We start from the raw sequence: 19,675 nt of genomic DNA, 5'->3' as shown, positions 1-19,675 counted from the left end.
TTCCCGCGATGGGTGGAGCGGTGCCAGGTGGGCGTGGCCAGGCCAGGCCTCGCGGGCCGGAGAAATGCCCTCGGCGGGCCGCATACGGCCTGCGGGCCGTAGTTTGGGGACCCCTGTCTTAAGCTTTGTGGATGTCTCCAAAAAAGAAGGCTGCTTCTTCTGTAATGGAGTTGAATTGAGCCCATTGGATTATCTAGTCCAACTCTATGTTGCTCTCAGGCAGGATATCCTCATTCCTGACAGTTGGAGGTCCAGGTTTGTTTTGTTTTTACAAATGTCCAAGGAAGGAATTTTTACAATTTGCTTCACAGTTGTTTCCATAGCAAGTGTTTATAGAACCCACAACTTAAATATAACCTATACATATTTAAAGGGGCAAAACCTTTTTTATGTCAAGGGTTTATTTATTTATCATATTTATGCCCTGCCCTTCTCAACCCCGAAGGGGACTCAAGGTGGGTGGCTTTACACATAGGCAGTTATTCAATGCCTTGAAAACAACAAACAATTAAAATAAACATTTAAACTAAGATTAAAATTAATACACATTAAACATTTAAAACATTACAACAGTTATATATCCTTGGGAGCCAATGGCCAGAGCCAAAAGAGAATATAGTCACTCAGCAGGGACTGACATTTTCACATTAGATTGAGGTATATATGGTGCCTTGTTTAAATGCCTTGTTTGTTTGTTTGTTTGTTTGTGTCAGGAGTTACATGATAAACTGCAAGTTGCTTCTAGTGTGAGAGAATTGGCTGTCTGCAAGGATGTTGTCCAGGGGATGTCCGGATGTTTGATGCTTTACCATCCTTATGGGAGGCTTCTCTCATGTAGCCACATGGGGAGCTCAAGCTAACAGAGAGAGCTCAACCTGCTCTCCCCAGATTCGAACCGCTGACCTGTCAGTCAGCAGTCCTGTCAGCGCAAAAGTTTAACCTATTGCCCGCCCCCCCCCCAACCAGGGATGCCTTGTTTGTTGACCCAAGATCTATTGAGTAATATTTCACCCTCCAGATTGTGCTCAAATGAAGAGCAACAATAGGTCCCGTAGCTCCTCTCCTCCATTTTCCTTTAACACTCAGAGGCATTTATTTTTCTGTAATGAATAATTCTTGTGCAATATAAATGACAAATAGGGACCCAATTCAAATGGGAAGTATGGCAGATGGAAGGAGTAAAGTTCTTTTCCCACTAGAGCCCTTTCTTACTCAGAAGTAATGCCTGCTTTGGGCCTCAGTATGTGATTTCCCTGGCCTGGTGTGATAATGCTGCTTCCCCCTCACTGCTGGTATTTTCATCAAGGAGAAATATTGATCAAATAGACCTTTATTGCCCTCTGTAACTCTTCCCTCAAGCAGAGTAACTCCTCTTTTCTGAATCAGTGAACCAGTTCACCACGGGCTTTGCTGGGAAATGCAGTTGCTAAACTCAATACATTTAAAAATTCAAAATTCTACCCACCCACCCCCCTCATTCCATAGCATTTGCCTTGGTCACAGTGAAATATATCCAGGTGTTTCTTCATATCTTTTCTTACTTCATCCATTGTTGTTATTTTTCTGTGCTTTCAAGTCCTTTGATGGTAATCCTAAAGAGAATCTATTGCAGGATTTTCTGGGCTTAGAGTATATGACTTGCTCAAGGTTCTCCAATGGGTTTCCATGACTGTTTAAAAGCTCTCCACCACACTCTGGGGCAGAGAGTTCAACTGCTGAACAGCTCTCATAGTCAGGAAGTTCTTCCTAATGTTCAGATGGAATCTCCTTTCTTGTAGTTTGAAGCCATTGTTCCGTGTCCTAGTCTCCAGGGCAGCAGTAAACAAGCTTGCTCCCTCCTCCCTATGAATTCCTCCCACATATTTATAGATGGCTATCATGTCCCCTCTCTGCCTTCTCTTCTTCAGGATAAACATGCCTAGCTCTTTAAGACGCTTCTCATAGGGGTTGTTCTTCAGACCCTTGATCATTTTAGTCACACTCCTCTGGACACATTCCAGCTTGTCAATATCTCTCTTCAGTTGTGCCCAGAATTGGACACAATATTCCAGGTGTGGTCTAACCAAGGCAGAATAGAGGGGCAGCATGACTTCTCTGGATCTAGACACTATGCTCCTATTGATGCAGGCCAAAATCCCATCGGCCTTTTTGCCACTGCATCACATTGTTGGCTCATGTTTAACTTGTTGTCCATGATGACTCCAAGATCTTTTTCACATGTACTGCTCTTGAGCCAGGCATCCCCTATTCCAGTGTTTCTCCACCTGGGGGTCGGGACCCCTGGAGGGGTCGCGAGGGGGTGTCAGAGGCGTCGCTCAAGACCATCAGAAAACACAGTATTTTCTGTTGGTCATGGGGTTTCTGTATGGGAAGTTTGGTCCAATTCTATTGTTGGTGGGGTTCAGAATGCTCTTTGATTGTAGGTGAACTATAAATCCCAGCAACTACAATTCCCAAATGTCAAGATCTATTTTCAACAAACTCCACCAGTATTCACATTTGGGCATATTGAGTATTTGTGCCAAGTTTGGTCCTGATCCATCATTGTTGGAGTCCACAGTGCTCTCTGGAAGTAGGCGAACTACAACCCCAAAACTCAAGGTCAATGCCCACCAAACCCTTACAGTTTTTTCTGTTGGTCATTGAAGTTCTGAGTGCTAAGTTTGGTTCAATTCCATTGCTGGTGGAGTTCAGAATGTTCTTTGATTGTAGGTGAACTATATGACAAAATCACCCCCCACCCCCACTAGTATTCAAACTCGGGTGTATTGAGTATTTGTGCCAAATTTGGTTCAGTCAATGAAAATACACCAGATATTTACATTACAATTGATAACAGTTGCAAAACATACAGTTATGAAGCAGCAACAAAATTATTTTTATGTTTGGGGGGGTCACCACAACATAAGGAACTGTGTTAAGGGGTCATGGCATTAAAAAGGTTGAGAAACACTGCCCTATTCTGTATCTTTGCATTTCATTTTTTTCTGCCAAAGTGGAGTATCTTGTATTTGTCACTATTGAACTTCATTTTGTTGGTTTGAGGCCATCTCTCTAATCTGTTAAAATCGTTTTGAATTCTGCTCCTGTCTTCTGGAATATTGGCTATCCCCCCACCCCCAATTTGGTGTCATCTGCAAACTTGATGATCCTACCTTCTAAGCCTTCACCTAAGTCATTAATAAAGTTGTTGAACAGGACCAGTCCCAGGACGGAACCCTGCGACACTCCGCTCGTCACTTCTTTCCAGGATGAAGAGGAAAAATTGGTGAGCACCCTCTGGGTTCGTCCGCTTAACCAATTACAGATCCACCTAACCGTAGTTTTGCCTAGCCCACATTGGACTAGTTTATTTGCCAGAAGGTCATGGGGGACCTTGTCGAAGGCCTTACTGAAATCCAGGTATGCTACATCCATGGCATTCCCCACATCTACCCAGCTTGTAACTATCGAAAAAGGAGATCAGATTAGTCTGACATGACTTGTTTTTGATAAATCTGTGTTGACTATTAGCGATGACCACATTTGTTTCTAAATGTTTGCAGACCACCTCCTTAACAATCTTTTCCAGAATCTTGCCTGGTATTAACATGAGGCTGACCGGACGGTAATTGTTAGAGTCATCCTTTTTTCCCTACTTGAAGATTGGGACCACATTGGTCCTCCTCCAATCTGCTGGGGCTTCTCTCATTCTCCAAGAACTCTCAAAGATGATTGTGCCAATGGTTCCGAGATGACTTCGGCTAGTTCCTTCAATATTCTTGGGTGTAGTTGATGTGGCCCTGGGGACTTGAACTCATTTAGAGCTGCCAGGTACTCCTGGATGACTTGTTTCCCAGTTTGGGGTTGGATGTCCTCTAATCCATCTTGCTGAGGTTGAAGATGACTTTCTTTTTGTGAGAAGACTGAGACAAAGAAGGTATTAAGTAGTTCTGCCTTTTCCCTATCCCCTGTCAGCATTGCCCCATCTTCTCCTCACAGAGGCCCGATCGCCTCCTTGTTCTTCCTTTTTCTACTGATGTAAGAAAAGAAGCCCTTTTTATTGTTTTTATTGGTTTCCGAGTCTGTGAGCAAAAATGTGTTTTCCTACTTGTGTGAGATGCACCCCATCCCTTGCCAGGCCATCCTCCTGGAAAAGCTGGCCATGGTCAAGGAAGCCAAAGCATTCCTCCTGACACCATTTTCCGAGCCAATTATTGACCTGTACTATTTTTCTGGCCCTTGTAGGGCCGTGTCTTACAACTGGGAGGAGGGATGAAAAGACTACCTATACATTACACTGTTTTATCTTTGTTCCAAGAGCTCAAAAATCATTTATGATCTTTTGAAAAGTATGCCTAACAGTATCATTGGTTCCTACATGAATCAACATGAGAGAGGGACAGTGATGGGGCTTGAGGAGCCTGGTGAGCCTCTTAGTGATATGGTGTATTTTTGCCCCCGGGAGGCAGCATATTTCTCGAGCCATCCCATCTGGTCTGCAAATGATGGCTTCTGTTCCTTTAAGGAGGGAGTCGCCTACCTGCTTACTTTGAGGATTGACAGGGACCCTTTTGTGCAATATAGTGTGTAGGTCCCCAGAAAAGAGTTGATGTGAATTATGTAGGTGTAAAGTGTTGTCCTCCTCCTCAACCTCCCCAGTGCATTTGTCAAGGACAATCCATTGAGATTCATCCAAGAGCCTATCATTTTCCTGAGTGTGTTCCTTTTGCACCTGGTCTATGATTGAGGATGGAACATCTGCATGATTGTGTAAGTATGAGTCTTGTGAAATGTTGTCCCAGTCAGGGCTATCCCCCGCACACTGATCAGGGACAAGCCACTAATCAGTATCTAAACCATTCTGGTCTTCCCCAAGATGTTGTGTTTCCTGGTCAGGTGTTAGTTGCGTGAGATTTTGGAATCTAAGGATGCAAGTTCTGTATATTATGCTCAATCCCCATGTTAGCCCTCACTAGACTAGACACAGTGTGATTTATCTACATTTGATTGAATGAGTTTACTGTAGCTAAAACTAACCATCAGGTTGCTAATAATATTTTTCTCATTTGTTAGACTTGGTGTGGGGTTGTTTTAATGTGAGTACTCCATGTAATTGTGGTTGATGAAATAATGTTTTGTGATTAAGGACATCCTGTGGGGTTGCTTTTGTAACATCACCATCATTTTCTTCCTATGACATTATTACGAGGCTAATCTAAGTCTCCGATCTTGGGCCCAAATCTCAATGCCTTTGGTTACCCTGGTTAGCAGTCTTAAGATGGAGTTATACACCACATGCTTAATATGAGTCAGCACACAGTGTGATACAGCAGCTAGAAAAGACAATAAGCTTCATCAATACACGTATAGGTTGAATATCCTTATCTCAAATGCTTGGAACAGCTTGCTTTGGATTTGGAATAATATAAAACGGCATAGGGCAGCAGCAGATGTTGTGGTAAAGTCTGTTGTGCATTTTTTGGGCTCCCCTGCATCTGGGAAGAGGACAGGGTTAGGGAAAAGAGAGGTGCCAGCTTCACAGCCAAATTTTGTACAAGCAGCAGCCTCAATGACAGTGGCTCCTCCATTGCCACCCCACAGCTGAAGTGAGGTCTGGAGTACTACACAGCAGTGGTAGCTGTTAGTGACTGTCTCCAGCCTCAGCCTCGAATAATAGAATAGAATAGATCATAAAATGGAATCATAGAGTTGGAAGAGACTACAAGGACCATTCAGTCCAACCCCCTGCCATGCAAAAATATACAATTAAAGCAAACGCAAAATATGGCCATCTACCCTCTGCTTAAAAACCTTCAGAGAAGAAGATTCCATCATGATTCTAGGCAGCATATTCCACTATCTTACCCTCAGGACATGCCTCCCAATATTCAGGTAGAATCTTCTGCTCCATTTTCAGTATAACGTTCTTTTTAATCTTTATACATGGCTATCATGTTCTCCTGCCAAAACAAAAACAAAAAGCCTCTTCTCCCCCTGCTTCAATTGCCAAAACCTAAATCTCAATAACCACCTAATGGTCTGTTAACTGCAGTAATCTTGTTTATTGTTGTTGACACTCCATCTTTGGATATCTTTAAACAGAAGTTGTGCATATCTCAGAAGTGCTGTAATTGTGTATTCCTTTTGGGCTCTTCTTGCTTCACAGGAGAGGGGTGAGAAGAGCCTATCATTCTATGACTTGGGTGGATGTGTAGGAACCCGTTTCTGCTCCACTTTGGACAGGAAGATATTTTGGACTCTCTGTATAGCCTTAGGTATAGTCTTTAAACCAACTGTTGTTGTTAACTAAATGCCAGATGTGATTGTTGGAGCTTACAGGGGGGTCAGAAATTGCAAATGCAAGAGAGCATTCTTGGTTTTAATTGTGGTTACATGGGCATCCCACTATTTTATATTTTTATTCCTACAGTTTGTCTTCTGCTGTCACTTGAACTCTTAATAATAATTACTCACCTGAGTCTTAATCCATTTTCCATTCTTCCCACCTCTTGACTGTTTCATCAAGATTATCTCAGCCAGCTCCATGTAGCTTCAAGAACAAAGCTTTGCATATATCAAGAAATTGGGGGGGGGGGGGGGGGGTAGCAATGATGTTCCAGAACAAGTAAACTCTAAATAAACTAGCCTTGTAGTCTTGTATTCACACTTAAAGGGGTCAAGGGATTTCAGGTAAGATGAACAAGAAGCTGGTTCTTGGAACTGGAAGCATAAGGATGACTCACCAGTTAATTATTTATTTCACATACTTGCTGACAGCTCTGGTTATGCTTGAGTCTACTATAACTTTAAATACAGATGAATAGTTAGAATAGTGAAATAAGAAACCCAATACATGGACCACTGACCACATTGGATACTCCTGAGTATACTGCATACTTACACAAAGACCCCAAATGCATGCCTAGCCTAATCTGTTCCGAACTAGAAGGGGACTAACATTTTACAATCTTAAATTATGCAAATTAACTTTCATATAAATATCCCCGTTTTTCATTATTTAATTAGCTTTTGCTAGCCATGGTACAGAATAACTAGCAGTACAGAGCATTGAAAGTTGCCCTCAATTATTCAGGGTCTTGTTCTGCTTCTCTCTGGTTTCTGAAATGCTGGCCCATAGATTTCTCTCTGTTTGTATAACAGCTAGAAACAGGGCATATTTAAAATGTAAACTTGGGTTTTCTGGATCTAGACATAAATAGCATTGTCTTAGTCCCCGGTGACACAGTGGGTTAAACCCTTGTGGTGATAGGACTGAAGACCAACAGGTCACAGGTTCGAATCTGGGGAGAGCTCCCTCTATCAGCTTCAGCTCCTCATGCGGGGACATGAGCGAAGCCCCCCACAAGGATGATAAAAGCATCAAAACATCTGGGTGTCGCCTGGGCAATGCCCTTGCAGACGGCCAATTCTCTCACATCAGAAGCGACTTGCAGTTTCTCAAGTCACTCCTGACACGACAAAAAAGTGTATGTGCATATAAAACAATATGTCCAACTTAGACCATTACAAGCTTGCTTCCTCATTTTCTATCATACCAGATATTTCCCAAACTGAACCATTATTCCAGCTGTTGTTATTATTGTATTTGGTCATTATTAGCATTGAAGGTAGTGTTTGTTTGGTTCTTCCTCACTTACATACAACAGCTTGCTAGGCCTGAAGAATGGGGATGTAAATATTTGCACCTGAAATAAATAATAACATGCATAAAACTCAAGTGATGGCTTGGTCTCTTTGCAATAGCATAAATGTGCCACCTACCAGTTCAGATTTTCAAAGGTTCATCTAATAATGCTTGCAAAAAGCTCGGATGCAATTTAGCTGCTCATGTTTTTCAGGGGGTGTTAAGATAAATCTACTGAATGGCTGAACAAGCCACATAAAAGGCAAGTGCTTTGCACAACATATCTCTTTTTTCTGCCCTTTCTGCAAAGAGATGGGTACCAATTTCACAAATGCTAACAGTGGACAGTTTGTCTTCATATTACCATATATTGAAAAACTCTATTTGAATATTTTATTTTAAAAAAATACCTTAAGGTAAATTTACAAGGAAAGGAAGGCAAACCCAAATTGGATTCCTGTTCAATATATATAAAAGACAAACAACTTTATAGCGAAAGCCACATGGATTTTACCATTTGGCCCTCGGCTAACCTGCAAAACCCTGAAAATTAATACTGCTGGCTGAAGAATTTAGCCTTCCAGCATCGCATATTTGCATGCATCTGTGAACTTATGTGCACACCCCACTGCTTTTACTGCTTTATATTCTACATTTTTTCTGGCAACAGCAATATACTGAGTAAGCAAATGAAATAAGTGTTTGATTGACAGAGGCGTTTATTCCTCCGTGGACCTTTTGTCTATAAAATGCTGCTTCTGACTATATGAGTTTAGGTGAGCCCTCAAGCCCCTGGTAACTATACCAAATGAGCCCTAGCTTTACAAAATCCCCCAGTTCCTGCAGCTTTTGGTGAGAAATGTATGTCCAAAAGGAAAATTCGATCTGATAACAAACCCGGAGAGAATTCAGTGTGGATGTGTGTGTACTGGAGCAGGAGTCGGAGATTACATTTTACAGAGAGATGTTGAAAGATCCCCTTGGCTTTCTTCTTGTTGCAGAAAATGTGGCTAGTGTTTTCACTAACAACTCTGCAATGGAGCAAGGCGAGGGGGAGTCGGGCTTTTCTAAAGAGCTCCGCAGATAAAAGACCTATTAATCAAAGAGCAAATATTGTTCTAAGTTGTACTTATGTCTGGGTATATCAAATTAATGGCTTCTCCCCCACGACTGCCACCCCCTTTATATTTTTGTAACAGCATGCCTCTCTCTACCTGCTCTGTGCTGTTATTCTTTATATGGTAATGCATTTGACATGCTGGCCAAGAATCCTGAGTTTTTCCAGACATGTACATTCTTCCCTCATGCGTATGCTCCGTCGGCTAAACACTATCTCTGCCGGTTAAAGTAACAGTAACTGCATTGTCAGTTCCTCTCTGTTTTCCTTGCGTTTTTCCTTTCTTCAGTAGACTGTTAAGAATGTCTGTGAATTATATTCTGTGTAGTTAAGCAATTGCGGTTCTGATGATACAGCTTCAGTTGCATTTATGGCAGAGCCTTTGGTCCCATAAACTGGATTTTTTTAAAAAAGCAAAAAGGAGAGAGTTTAATCCATGACATACACTTTGTCATTTGAAAAAAAACAACACAGCATTTTTGGTCTCTATCATAATCATTGTGTTTTCTCCATTAAAATTATCCAGCAATAACCCTGGGTTAAATTTATCAATACGATTAGAAAGAGAGGCTGCTGACCACAAGTTGCCTCTTTTGAGAAACTGGAAACACTACTTTATATACTACAACTGTGCCTTGAGTCCCCTCCAGGGTAGAGAAAGCTGGGGTAGAAATGGTGTAAATAATAAATAAACTCCCAGACTTTTGCTACCATTAGCACTATAGATCCAGAAAGTTCTGGGATTTGTAGTAAAAACAACTTTTCCAAATGCTGCACTTTTAAACTCAGGTCTCTACCACTTCTGGGCTTTTTTAGTCAGACAACTCCTTGCACACAAAATGCCTCCTTTTTCATTATGCTAATGATGCAGAAGTTGATGAAACATTGCTCATTACATCATCATCAGAGTAGCACAAAGAAATCTGATCTATATATCTTTTATTTTTATTACTTGTCTAGTAAAATATACACCAAGAACATATGTGTGGGAGAGAGATTCTATGAAAATATATACACATATAAAATATACTCCCCAACCTCATGGAAAGAAGTATTATCTATAGCAGAGATTTCCAAACATTTAATGTTGGTGACTCACTTTTTAGACATGCATCATTTCGCGACACTGCAATTCAGTTTTACTAGCAAACAGGAGTTAAAACCAACCCCTTATAAGAGATTCATAAATTGTAATAATAACATGTATGGGGATATAAAGTATTGCATAATAACCTTTCATTTATATATTTTTAAATATATGATTTATTGGTTTTTTTGTGTGTGTCAGGAGCGACTTGAGAAAATTCAAGTCGCTGCTGGTGTGAGAGAATTGGCCATCTGCAAGGACGTTTTCCAGGAGACACCCGGATGTTTTACCATCCTGTGGGAGCCTTCTCTTATGTCCCCACATGAGAAACTGGAGCTGACAAACAGGAGCTCACCCACTCTCCGGATTTGAACTGCCTACCTTTCGGTCATATAGCATCTCCTAACTTCGTTGTGTATTTTCACGTAATTCTGAATTGTGTGGTTTTCTTGGCAAGATTTTTTCAGAGATAATTTCCGTTACCTCTTTCTGACAAGGTTTCCATGGCAGGAGAGGAATATGAACCCTGATCTCCAGAGTCCTACAACCTCATCACATTCCCAAATCACCAGATCTCCTTACATGACATGCAGCTACTTCCATTGGGGCTCTGTGCGGGCTGCATCAGCAAAGTTTTCTATGACAGGGAACTCTGAACATGAGAGACTACCCATATTCAGATTGAAAATGTTGGGGACAGTACAGGAGGAAGCCAGAAAGGTCCACTTTCTGGTATATGATGATCAAGCGGGTGATCCAGTGTGCTGGATGACAGATTTGCCCCGCTGCTTCACAATTTCCCCACTGCTCTATGGATTCACTGTATCAAGGACCTCCACGTGATGAGGTCTCTAATCCAGTGCTCAAACCCTCACCTTCTAACTACACTATGACTCTTCAAAGGAGCTGTGTTTTGTCAACTTCCATGCAATGAGTATAATCTAAAAAAAAACTGAGCTTGGAGACATGGGATGTGGCCATAAGGATGTGGGTGGCATTTTGCTGTATGCAATAAATTTACCGACTGTGCTTCCCATATTCAGTTTGACTTTTCTCTAGAAAAAAATGCTGTTGTTTTCTTTTCCACTTTGCCTCCTGGTACCACACGTTATTTTATGACTTCCCAAAGCTTTAAATATTTTCACTGTTCACAGACATATTCTGCAGGGATCCATATGATTAATAATCCTGGGAATGACAGTGAAATAGTACTGAGCTCCGTGAGAACGGCCATTTTTCAAAAGGGAAACTTCTAGTCTTCTAAGCAGTTTTTGTATGGTTGGCACTGGGTCCAGTGTGGCCACTCTAAAGCTAGTGGAGCCTTGAGGGCTGACCAAAGTGGTGAATAATATATCCATGAAAGTTAATAAATTACCCAGCATTTTGAGTTGCTCAACACTACATTATGAACAGAGGTGGAAATGACAGCCGAATCCATTACTAGGGTGAAAAGTAGAGGACCTTCATGCAGTAGCTGATTAATTAATGCATTCATATGAAATGGTGATCCACATTTTTAATATTAGTATAACAGCCATGGGCTGTGCTGAGACTCTTTGACCAGCTAGATGCAAACCAGACATTCATCTTGTATTTGCATCTGTGTGTATTTTAAATCTGATGAAAAGCAGGAAATGGGAAAACTTGGCAACTCTCCCTGGTTTGACTTTCCAAAGCCTTTTGGCTCAGTGCATATTTGTGCTCTTTGGGCTGGAGGGAAGTTTGGGTTCAGAGGCAGTCGAGGTTAGTTTATTCATAGGCCATGTGAAGTGATGGATAAAATGCATTAAGAAAGTTTGCATCGCTGGGTTCACAGGAGAAGGAACAAGCACAGGGCCATTCTAAAGAGCAATGCTCAGATGCTACACTTCCATCTGCTTTGAATACAGGGGCCTGGAAGTTGTCACCCCAACCCTAAATATGTAGGAACTGCCTGGGAAGGAAATCTGTATTTGCTCAGATTAGGCAAATTCGAAAAAAATCGATGCTGTGGATTCAATAATTGTTTTAAAATAATTTTATTTGAGATAAACAGAAAATAAAACACACAGGTATTCTAGATAGATAAAGCTACACAAATTACACAACTACATATTATACACTACACCTAAATGACAACAACCTAAGTAATTTAAATATAAACTACAATTTCTCCACTCTATCAAGTGGATGCCATCTCTTATTGATCATGAGCCAACAATGTAATGTGGTAGCTTAAAAAGCCAATGGGGTTTTAGCCTGCATAAATAGTATCATGTCCAGATCCAGGGAAGTCATGCTACCCCTCTATTCTGCCTTGGTCAGACCACACTTGGAATACTGTGTTCAATTCTGGGCACCGCAATTGAAGGGAGATGTTGACAAGCTGGAATGTGTCCAGAGGAGGGCGGCTAAAATAGAACAAGCCCTGTGAGGAGCAGCTTAAAGAGCTGGGCATGTTTAGCCTGAAGAAGAGAAATCTGAGAGGAAACATGATGGTCATGTATAAGTATGTGAGTGGAACTCATAGGGAGGAAGGAGCAAGCTTGTTTTCTGCTGCCCTGGATACTAGGACACAGAACAATGGTTTCAAACTATAGGAAAGGAGATTCAACCTGAACATTAGGAAGAACTTCCTAACTGTGACAGCTGTGGAATTCTCTGCCCCGGAGTGGGGTGGAGGCTCCTTCTCTAGGGGCATTTAAGCAGAGGCTGGATGGTCATCTGTTGAGGATGCTTTGAATGCGATTGTCCTTGGCAGGGGGTTGGAATGGATAGCTCATGAGGTCTCTTCCAACTCTATGACTCTATGATTCTATGATACTCCTTTTACACAATAGTGTGTAATTTATGGATCCCAGAGTTATTAAATACACCCATTGTTGTTGTGACGAACAAGCTCCAGTCTTTCTTAAAGCTAGTCAAAGATTTCTCCTTTAATATAGTCAATTTGTCAATTTCTGCTACTTCACGGATCTTCATCAGCCATACTTTTGGATAACCGGTTTCTTCCACCTCAGAGTATATAGCTGTTTTATTCATACTGTGATCCTGACTTCAAAATTGATATCAGATTACAGTACTATAGATTAACAAAATTTTAATAAAATGATGCTGAGTTTAATCTGGAAGTCATTTCAAATCATTATTTTGTCACAACTACTCACAGAAACTCCAGATGGCTTGCACCATGGTAAAAAAGAAAAGAAAGAAAGCTTTTTCTCTTCCCCTCCACATGTTAAGAGATGTTTCTTTTACATTTCTGTATGCTGTGATGTCACCTATAATAATCAGAGCACATGTCCTCTTTTCCTGCAGAACAATTTCTTTTCCTGAATTGAAAATTTAACACGTGAACCCATTAACCAAAAATGCACATAAGATTTGGTTCTACAAATAGTGAGAGACAGATTTAATTCCATATTTTGGTATAGTGTCTGAGGCATAAAAGTATGAGCCGTAATCATTTTTTGGATGCGGGTTATTTTGTCACAATATTATTTGCTGCAGTTCTTTCTATCACAATTTTGTTGTAGCTACTCCAGCACTGTATAGTGGTTTGACTGTTGGACCTTGGTTCTGGAACCCAAGGTTTGGATCCCCACCTAGTCATGAAAACCCACTGGTTGTCCCTTGACAAGTCAAATACTCTCAGCCCCAGAAAACTCTGTGAGAGGATCACCTTAGGATCTCCATAAGTCGGAAACAACATGTAGGCACACATCAACAGCCACAGCAACTCTTGTGGAAACAGGTTTTAATCCTAATACATTTTTCTCCTGTGCCTGAAGTTGCCAGTTCAAAGAGTTTTAAGAGATACCGTTTTTGTCTCTCTTTTCCCTGAGGCTGTTCCTGTTTGCATCACGCTTTTGAAACAATCTCTGTTCCTTTTGTGTACAGATTATGTTATCTCCTTTGCCGCATCAATTTCCATAGGTGCTGTGCTGAGCAGTCATATCTGTCAGTAAGCAGGTTTCTAAAAGACAAGCAAAAGTGGAGGGGGAGAAACAATAGAATATATGATAGACGTAGTCTACTGAGCCATGGGGACAAGTGCTGAAAGGAGAGCCTTGTTATCCCAAAAAATATCTTTTCTTCCCCTTGAAATGCTTTAGCTGGAGATCTCAAATTCTTCATCATTCATATACAAGGAATATGTGCTGCCTTGGAGAGAGGCACTTTGTAAGACAGATCTATGGGTAATCTTGTATTAACTGCTGATGTGTGACTTTGATTGCTTCCTCTAATTTAGTCCAGCCATATTTGGGATGTGCGGTCATTGTAATGGAATTTGCCATGCTAAGCTTTCTGTTTACATTGACATTTAGCATACTGCATACTGCATGTGTCCTCTCTTCAGCTCAGTAATTTGAACCTGCTGATGATCTGGCACTGTATGTGTATTTATGGGGGCTGTCAAAGGAGGAGCAAGAGAAGAGGTGTATCTGTGATCATCCATCAAATGCATTCAACCTTTGGCATCTCCTGCCACTTGTTAGCTCAACATGGGTGGTCTAGTTAATTCTCTCTCTTTCTCTCTCTCTGTCACACACACACACACACACACACACACACACACAAAGAGAGAGAGAGAGAGAGAATGAACGAACAAACAGTGTCTATTTACAAAACTGCTTTGGTGTCCTATGCCAGTTTGTGAAGCACTGGTTGCTATTTACATTTAGACATTATACTGTGCTGATCCCATTCAGCCTTAGTGCAGACAGCTGTTTTTCCAAGACCACCACTCCTCATTACCCAACAACAAATCTCATTTCCCCACATTATCATATTACACAAGCAATAGCCATTTGCTTTGAATAGTAGCAAGCAAGTGTACTGCTCATATATAATATTATCTTTGTATTTGTAGCGGGGGGTGCATTTCTGAACTTATCACGGAAACAGAAAATCATGGAAATCATTAGCCACTTTGTGTTCCCTTTGGGGAGATAAAGCAAGGGGTGATGATGATCATAGAATCATAGAATCAAAGAGTTGGAAGAGACCTCATGGGCCATCCAGTCCAACCCCCTGCCAAGAAGCAGGAATATTGCATTCAGATCACCCCTGACAGATGGCTGTCCAGCCTCTGATGATGATGATGATGATGGATAACTCTGGCCAACACACTTGCCCTGACCTCAAAGGGAGAGAAGATACACTGTCAGTTTCTGGGTATATTTGACCTGCTGATTCAAAAATTGGTACCAGTTTCCACCTAGAGAAACAGGATATATGCCACATGCCAGTCTTCAAATGCTTGCCCATAAAAATAATAACCATATCTAAGAAACCAGCACCCCAAAAAACCCTAATAACAGGCCTAAAAAACCAAGATAATGAGGGTTTTTTATTTTGTTTTGTTTTTGGCTTGGCTGTGTAAGAGCAAACCTTATTGAACTGAATGACTTCTTCCAGAAGTTACCATAAAGTTGCTCTGGAGGAATTAGAAAATAATAGGAAGATCTAGGATTTGCTAGATCATATCAACAGAACTCTATAATAACTTCTAGTGGAAGCATATAATAGAATCATCTGGAGGACCTCGAAAATTCCTAGAGGGGACATACTTTGTTGGAAAAAAGTAGTGAAATCAGGTCCTGGTCCAGCAGGCATCTAGATCAGGTCTGCACAACCTGTGGCCCTCCAGGTGTTTGGGACCAACCCCCCAAAGCACTAGCCAGCTTGTCCAATGGTCAGGAATTCTAGGAGCTGAAGTCCAAAACACCTGGAGGGGCTGATTTAGAGTATACCCCACTCTTCAGCCACAAAGAAGCTCAGCTTCTTACAGATGGTTAATTAGACTGTCCCCTAGCCTTTCCTCCATTGCAATTGTTATTGTTTGGTCTGGGAAGGAGATAAGAAGATTCAGACACAGTTCCACCAAGCTTAGACCCAGAAACTGATGAAAGGCTCCTCCTCCAACCCAATTGCCACTGCCCTGGCCTCAGAGGGAGAGAAGAATCTACAGTATCTGTAGAAACTTAATGTTCTCCCTCATTGCCACTGCCTTGTGTTGGGTGCAATGGGTGCATGCTAATATCATGTGGCTACTGTTAATAAGCGAAATCCCACTCATAACAGCAACATCAGAATGTAACCTTCCCTCTTCTTTGCTTTTTCTTTTAATCTCTCCAGGAAAATTTGCCGACATTGTAAGTGCCCACAGTCAGAGCATTTTGAAACCGTGATGCCTCTGGAAATGGAGAAGACTGTGACCAAACTGATGTTTGACTTCCAGCGGAATTCTACTTCTGACGATGACTCGGGTTGTGCCTTGGAAGAGTATGCTTGGGTACCTCCTGGGCTGAAACCAGAACAGGTATGTTCTTTTGATACTTAATGGTTTCCCCGCATAATAATGCATGCACATTCTAGGATACCATATCAAGTGATGACTTTGTTTGAGTTGTCTCAGAAGAGGTGGGATTGAGGACTCTCAGAAAAGTCCCTTGAAATTATTAATTTCCTTTAATGCTCTGGACATACACAGATGCCATGGTGCTTGGGTATCAAGTCATGACCATCCTATCTGATGGTGGCTTCAAACAGTCTTGCCTAAAACTCTCAAGTAATTTGGCCCATCTGTATAGACTCATGTGTAATTAATCACGTTGTGATCCATTGAAATCTGGAAGCATTTTCTTAATAATGAAAGCATACATATCGTTTGATATAATCCATCCATCTACTGGTTAATGTATGAGAACTCCTTGATCATCAGAACTTTGGTGATACACATATTTATAAGGGACATTAAATTTTGCATGTTATCTAAGCAGCTTCTTAAGTACTTGCAGCCAAGGAGAAACTGTCCAGATTTTTGGCCTAACCTTTAACTCCTGATATATTGAGCATGTGGTAGTCATTTCAACAAAGTTTCACAAGATATATTTCTTAGTCATACTCTATTTGCTGCCATTGAACCAGGTTTGTTCCAGTTTATCCAGGAAGCAACATAGTTTAGACTGAGCTGATTTCAAGGCCACTGATAACTTGGAAGGAGGAATGAAGGGTGCTATTTTTATTGATTAAAATATTTATTTTTAAAATGCATACATCGGCATTAAACCCAAATAACTCTGAGAGAAGCTAACTATAAAATCATCCTAATATATATAAATAATATAAAGGCAGAAAGGTTTCAAACAACAGCATAGCAAATGAACCAATGTAGTGTAGTGGTTCCCATGTTGGACATCAACCTCAGAGATACCGGTTCAAATCTAAATTTAGCTAAAAGGTTTACTGGGTAGCTACAAGAATGGATGCATATGCCACCTTAAGTTTCTCAGAAAAGGGAAATGCAAATGCAAAAAAAAATTGCTTGGATAAGGGATCAGTAAAACAAAGACCTCCTCTCTAGTTTCCTAAATATCATGGAGATTGAACCTGGTGTATCTCATATCAAGGACCATTCCATACAGGCAGAGTCTTCACAGTTGTGGCATCATATTCAGGGGGAAGTACTCTTGCTTGTCCAGTGTATTTAATGCACGGAGAAGTTTGACACTATCAGTATTGCCTTCCCTTTGTCCTCGGGATCCCTTTTCACATGGGGCTCCATACTTACACTATATGCATGGAACAGGATAGAGCTGTATCCCCTTATTCCTGTCTCCACCATCTAACCATTCCTGCTGCTGCCTATAATGATGAATCACACCAGTGAAAAGGAGTATCTGTGAACACAGGTGCTCCAATCCTGAGCAGGCATTGATTCCTTTGGAGAAGCCTTTTTGTTTGCCTACAAGTCTATAAGCAGCCTTTCACATGTTCCACTTAAGAGACAAGTGCCAGGAGAAGTCTGTGACTTAGTATACACATGTTCAGTAGATACAGAGCACTGTAAGAAGAGGGTATTAAGATTCTTTACTGGTGGAAGCTGTAATTTAAGCCTTCAGACATTGAAAGTTGGAGAAGCCGAGGAATGTCTAACATTCTTAAAGAGGGGGGCACTGGTCTTTAGAAAGCACACCATCTTCAAAAGTTTTATAAGTGTGCTTGATTCAATGCCTTCAGCAACTTCTTCATGATTGAGAAGGTAATAACAGACCATGGTCAATTGAGCACATTTAGAAACTCTCTTCAGGCCATGCCAAATGCACAAAGATATACAGAGGGCCTCATATGTGTGCAAGGCTTAGACAACAGGGCTTACCTGAATACCCCCATCCCTTTCATATTGATAACCCATGCTCAATCAAACAAATGTTTTAACAGGCCTAAGAGAGTAGCTGTGTTTCTGATGTTTCAGAATGTAAATAATATTGTAGCGCCTTTGAGCCTAACGGAGAAAAAAGGAAGTAGCATAAGCTTTCTTAGGCTTAAGTCTGCTTTATCTGATGACAAGGGGATTTTGCAGCAAATTAGAAGTCTCTGAGAGAATGAAGTTGGTAGCATAAGCTTTATTAGACTTATGGTGCATCTATATCGCAGAATGCAGTTTGACACCACTAACAGCTATGATTCAATGCTAAGGAATCATGGGAGTTGTGGTTAGGTGAGAGAACAACACTCTTTGGTAGAGAAGGCTAAATACCTTCTCTACAACTCTCATGATTCCAGAGCATTGAGCCATGGCATTTAAAGTGATGTCAAGTTACATTAATTCTGCAGTGTAGCTGCACCCAATGCCTACTTCCTCAAATGGAACTGATTCACCTGACGAAGTTGACTTCAGTCTACAAAGCCATATGCTACTAACTCCTTTCTCCCAGATGCTACAAGATCCCTTTGCATACCTGTCCATACTGACATGGTTAAGTTTCAGCTGTCTTTCTGGCTCAAGGGTAAGAAAGTTTGGCCACCTGTCTTATTCCCTACAAATCCTATGATAATTTTCTTTCATTTTAACACTGTGTTTTTGTAGAATGATGGCATTCTTTCTCCTTCCAATAGAGATAGTTCTCCTTTAGCTTATGAATGTGGCATTCTTCCTCCTTCCAATGGAGATGGCTCTCCTTTAGCTTATGAATGGGTGGCATTTTGTACATCGGGTTCTGTGGCATTAATGGGAAGCTACCTATCTCACCACTGCAACCCCTTCTGGAGTTTGGTGGTTGTGGTTTCTGTTAAGATCTGACAGCATTTCCAGCAATTGTACCTGTACTATAGATTGCTAGAGTCTCCTCCTGCATCACAGGGTCCAGGAAGACTTCTGGAGAAACTGTTTACTTTCCCCAAAGGAAAGAGAAGGGAGGGAAATCACTCTGATTTGAGCAGTAGTTCAGTTGGTGTCAGTGAAGGAATGAATCCATTCTGGTATTGTCGAAGGCTTTCATGGTTAGAATCACTGGGTTGTTGTGAGTTTTAAATGAACATGAAATGAACTATCCAAATAATTGAGCTTATATTGAAATAGGGTTCAGCACCTTGGACAGGTTAAAACCTAGGTTGGATGTGTGTTTCTTGTGAGTTTTCTGGGCTGTATGGCCATGTTCCAGAAGCATTATGTCCTGACATTTTGCCTATATCTATGGCAGGCATACTCAGAGCTTGACCTTGAAATTGTAAGACCATTAAATGCTAATCAAGGTGGTCAATTGCAACATTCAATCCTACCTCAAACAGACAAGAGTTCTTTCTCCCACCCTGGACATTCCACAGATATATAAACCCAATTTTTCCTAGTTTCCAACAGACCTCACAACCTCTGAGGATGCCTGCCATAGATGCAGGTGAAACGTCAGGAGATAATGCTTCTGGAACATGGCCATATAACCCAGAAAACTCATAACAACCCAGTCCACCCTGGATTTAACCAAGGTGCTGAACAGTATCTCAGTATAAACTCAGTTACTTGGATAGTTCATTTAATGTTCAAAGTAAAGCCCAGAGCAGATTCACTAGATCACTGCCA

At 41.1% G+C, this 19,675-nt stretch overlaps 1 protein-coding gene across 4 annotated transcripts in view; it reads left to right on the top strand.

Annotated features, from left to right (window-relative positions):
* The window catches only part of PRICKLE2 (prickle planar cell polarity protein 2), a 356,751-nt gene that overhangs the window by 232,341 nt on the left and 104,735 nt on the right, over positions 1-19,675 (top strand). For all 4 annotated transcript variants that reach the window (XM_060766427.2, XM_060766426.2, XM_067463449.1 and 1 more), the window contains one exon: positions 15,952-16,135. In XM_060766427.2, coding sequence (XP_060622410.1) covers positions 15,952-16,135 — 184 coding nt within the window. The remainder of the gene's footprint in view (positions 1-15,951; positions 16,136-19,675) is intronic.

This window comes from Anolis sagrei, chromosome 2 (assembly GCF_037176765.1).
Source record: "Anolis sagrei isolate rAnoSag1 chromosome 2, rAnoSag1.mat, whole genome shotgun sequence".
In the NCBI taxonomy this organism is placed as follows: domain Eukaryota; kingdom Metazoa; phylum Chordata; class Lepidosauria; order Squamata; family Dactyloidae; genus Anolis; species Anolis sagrei.
Note: the sequence above shows the minus strand (reverse complement) of the source record. Positions and strands in the feature narration are given on the sequence as shown.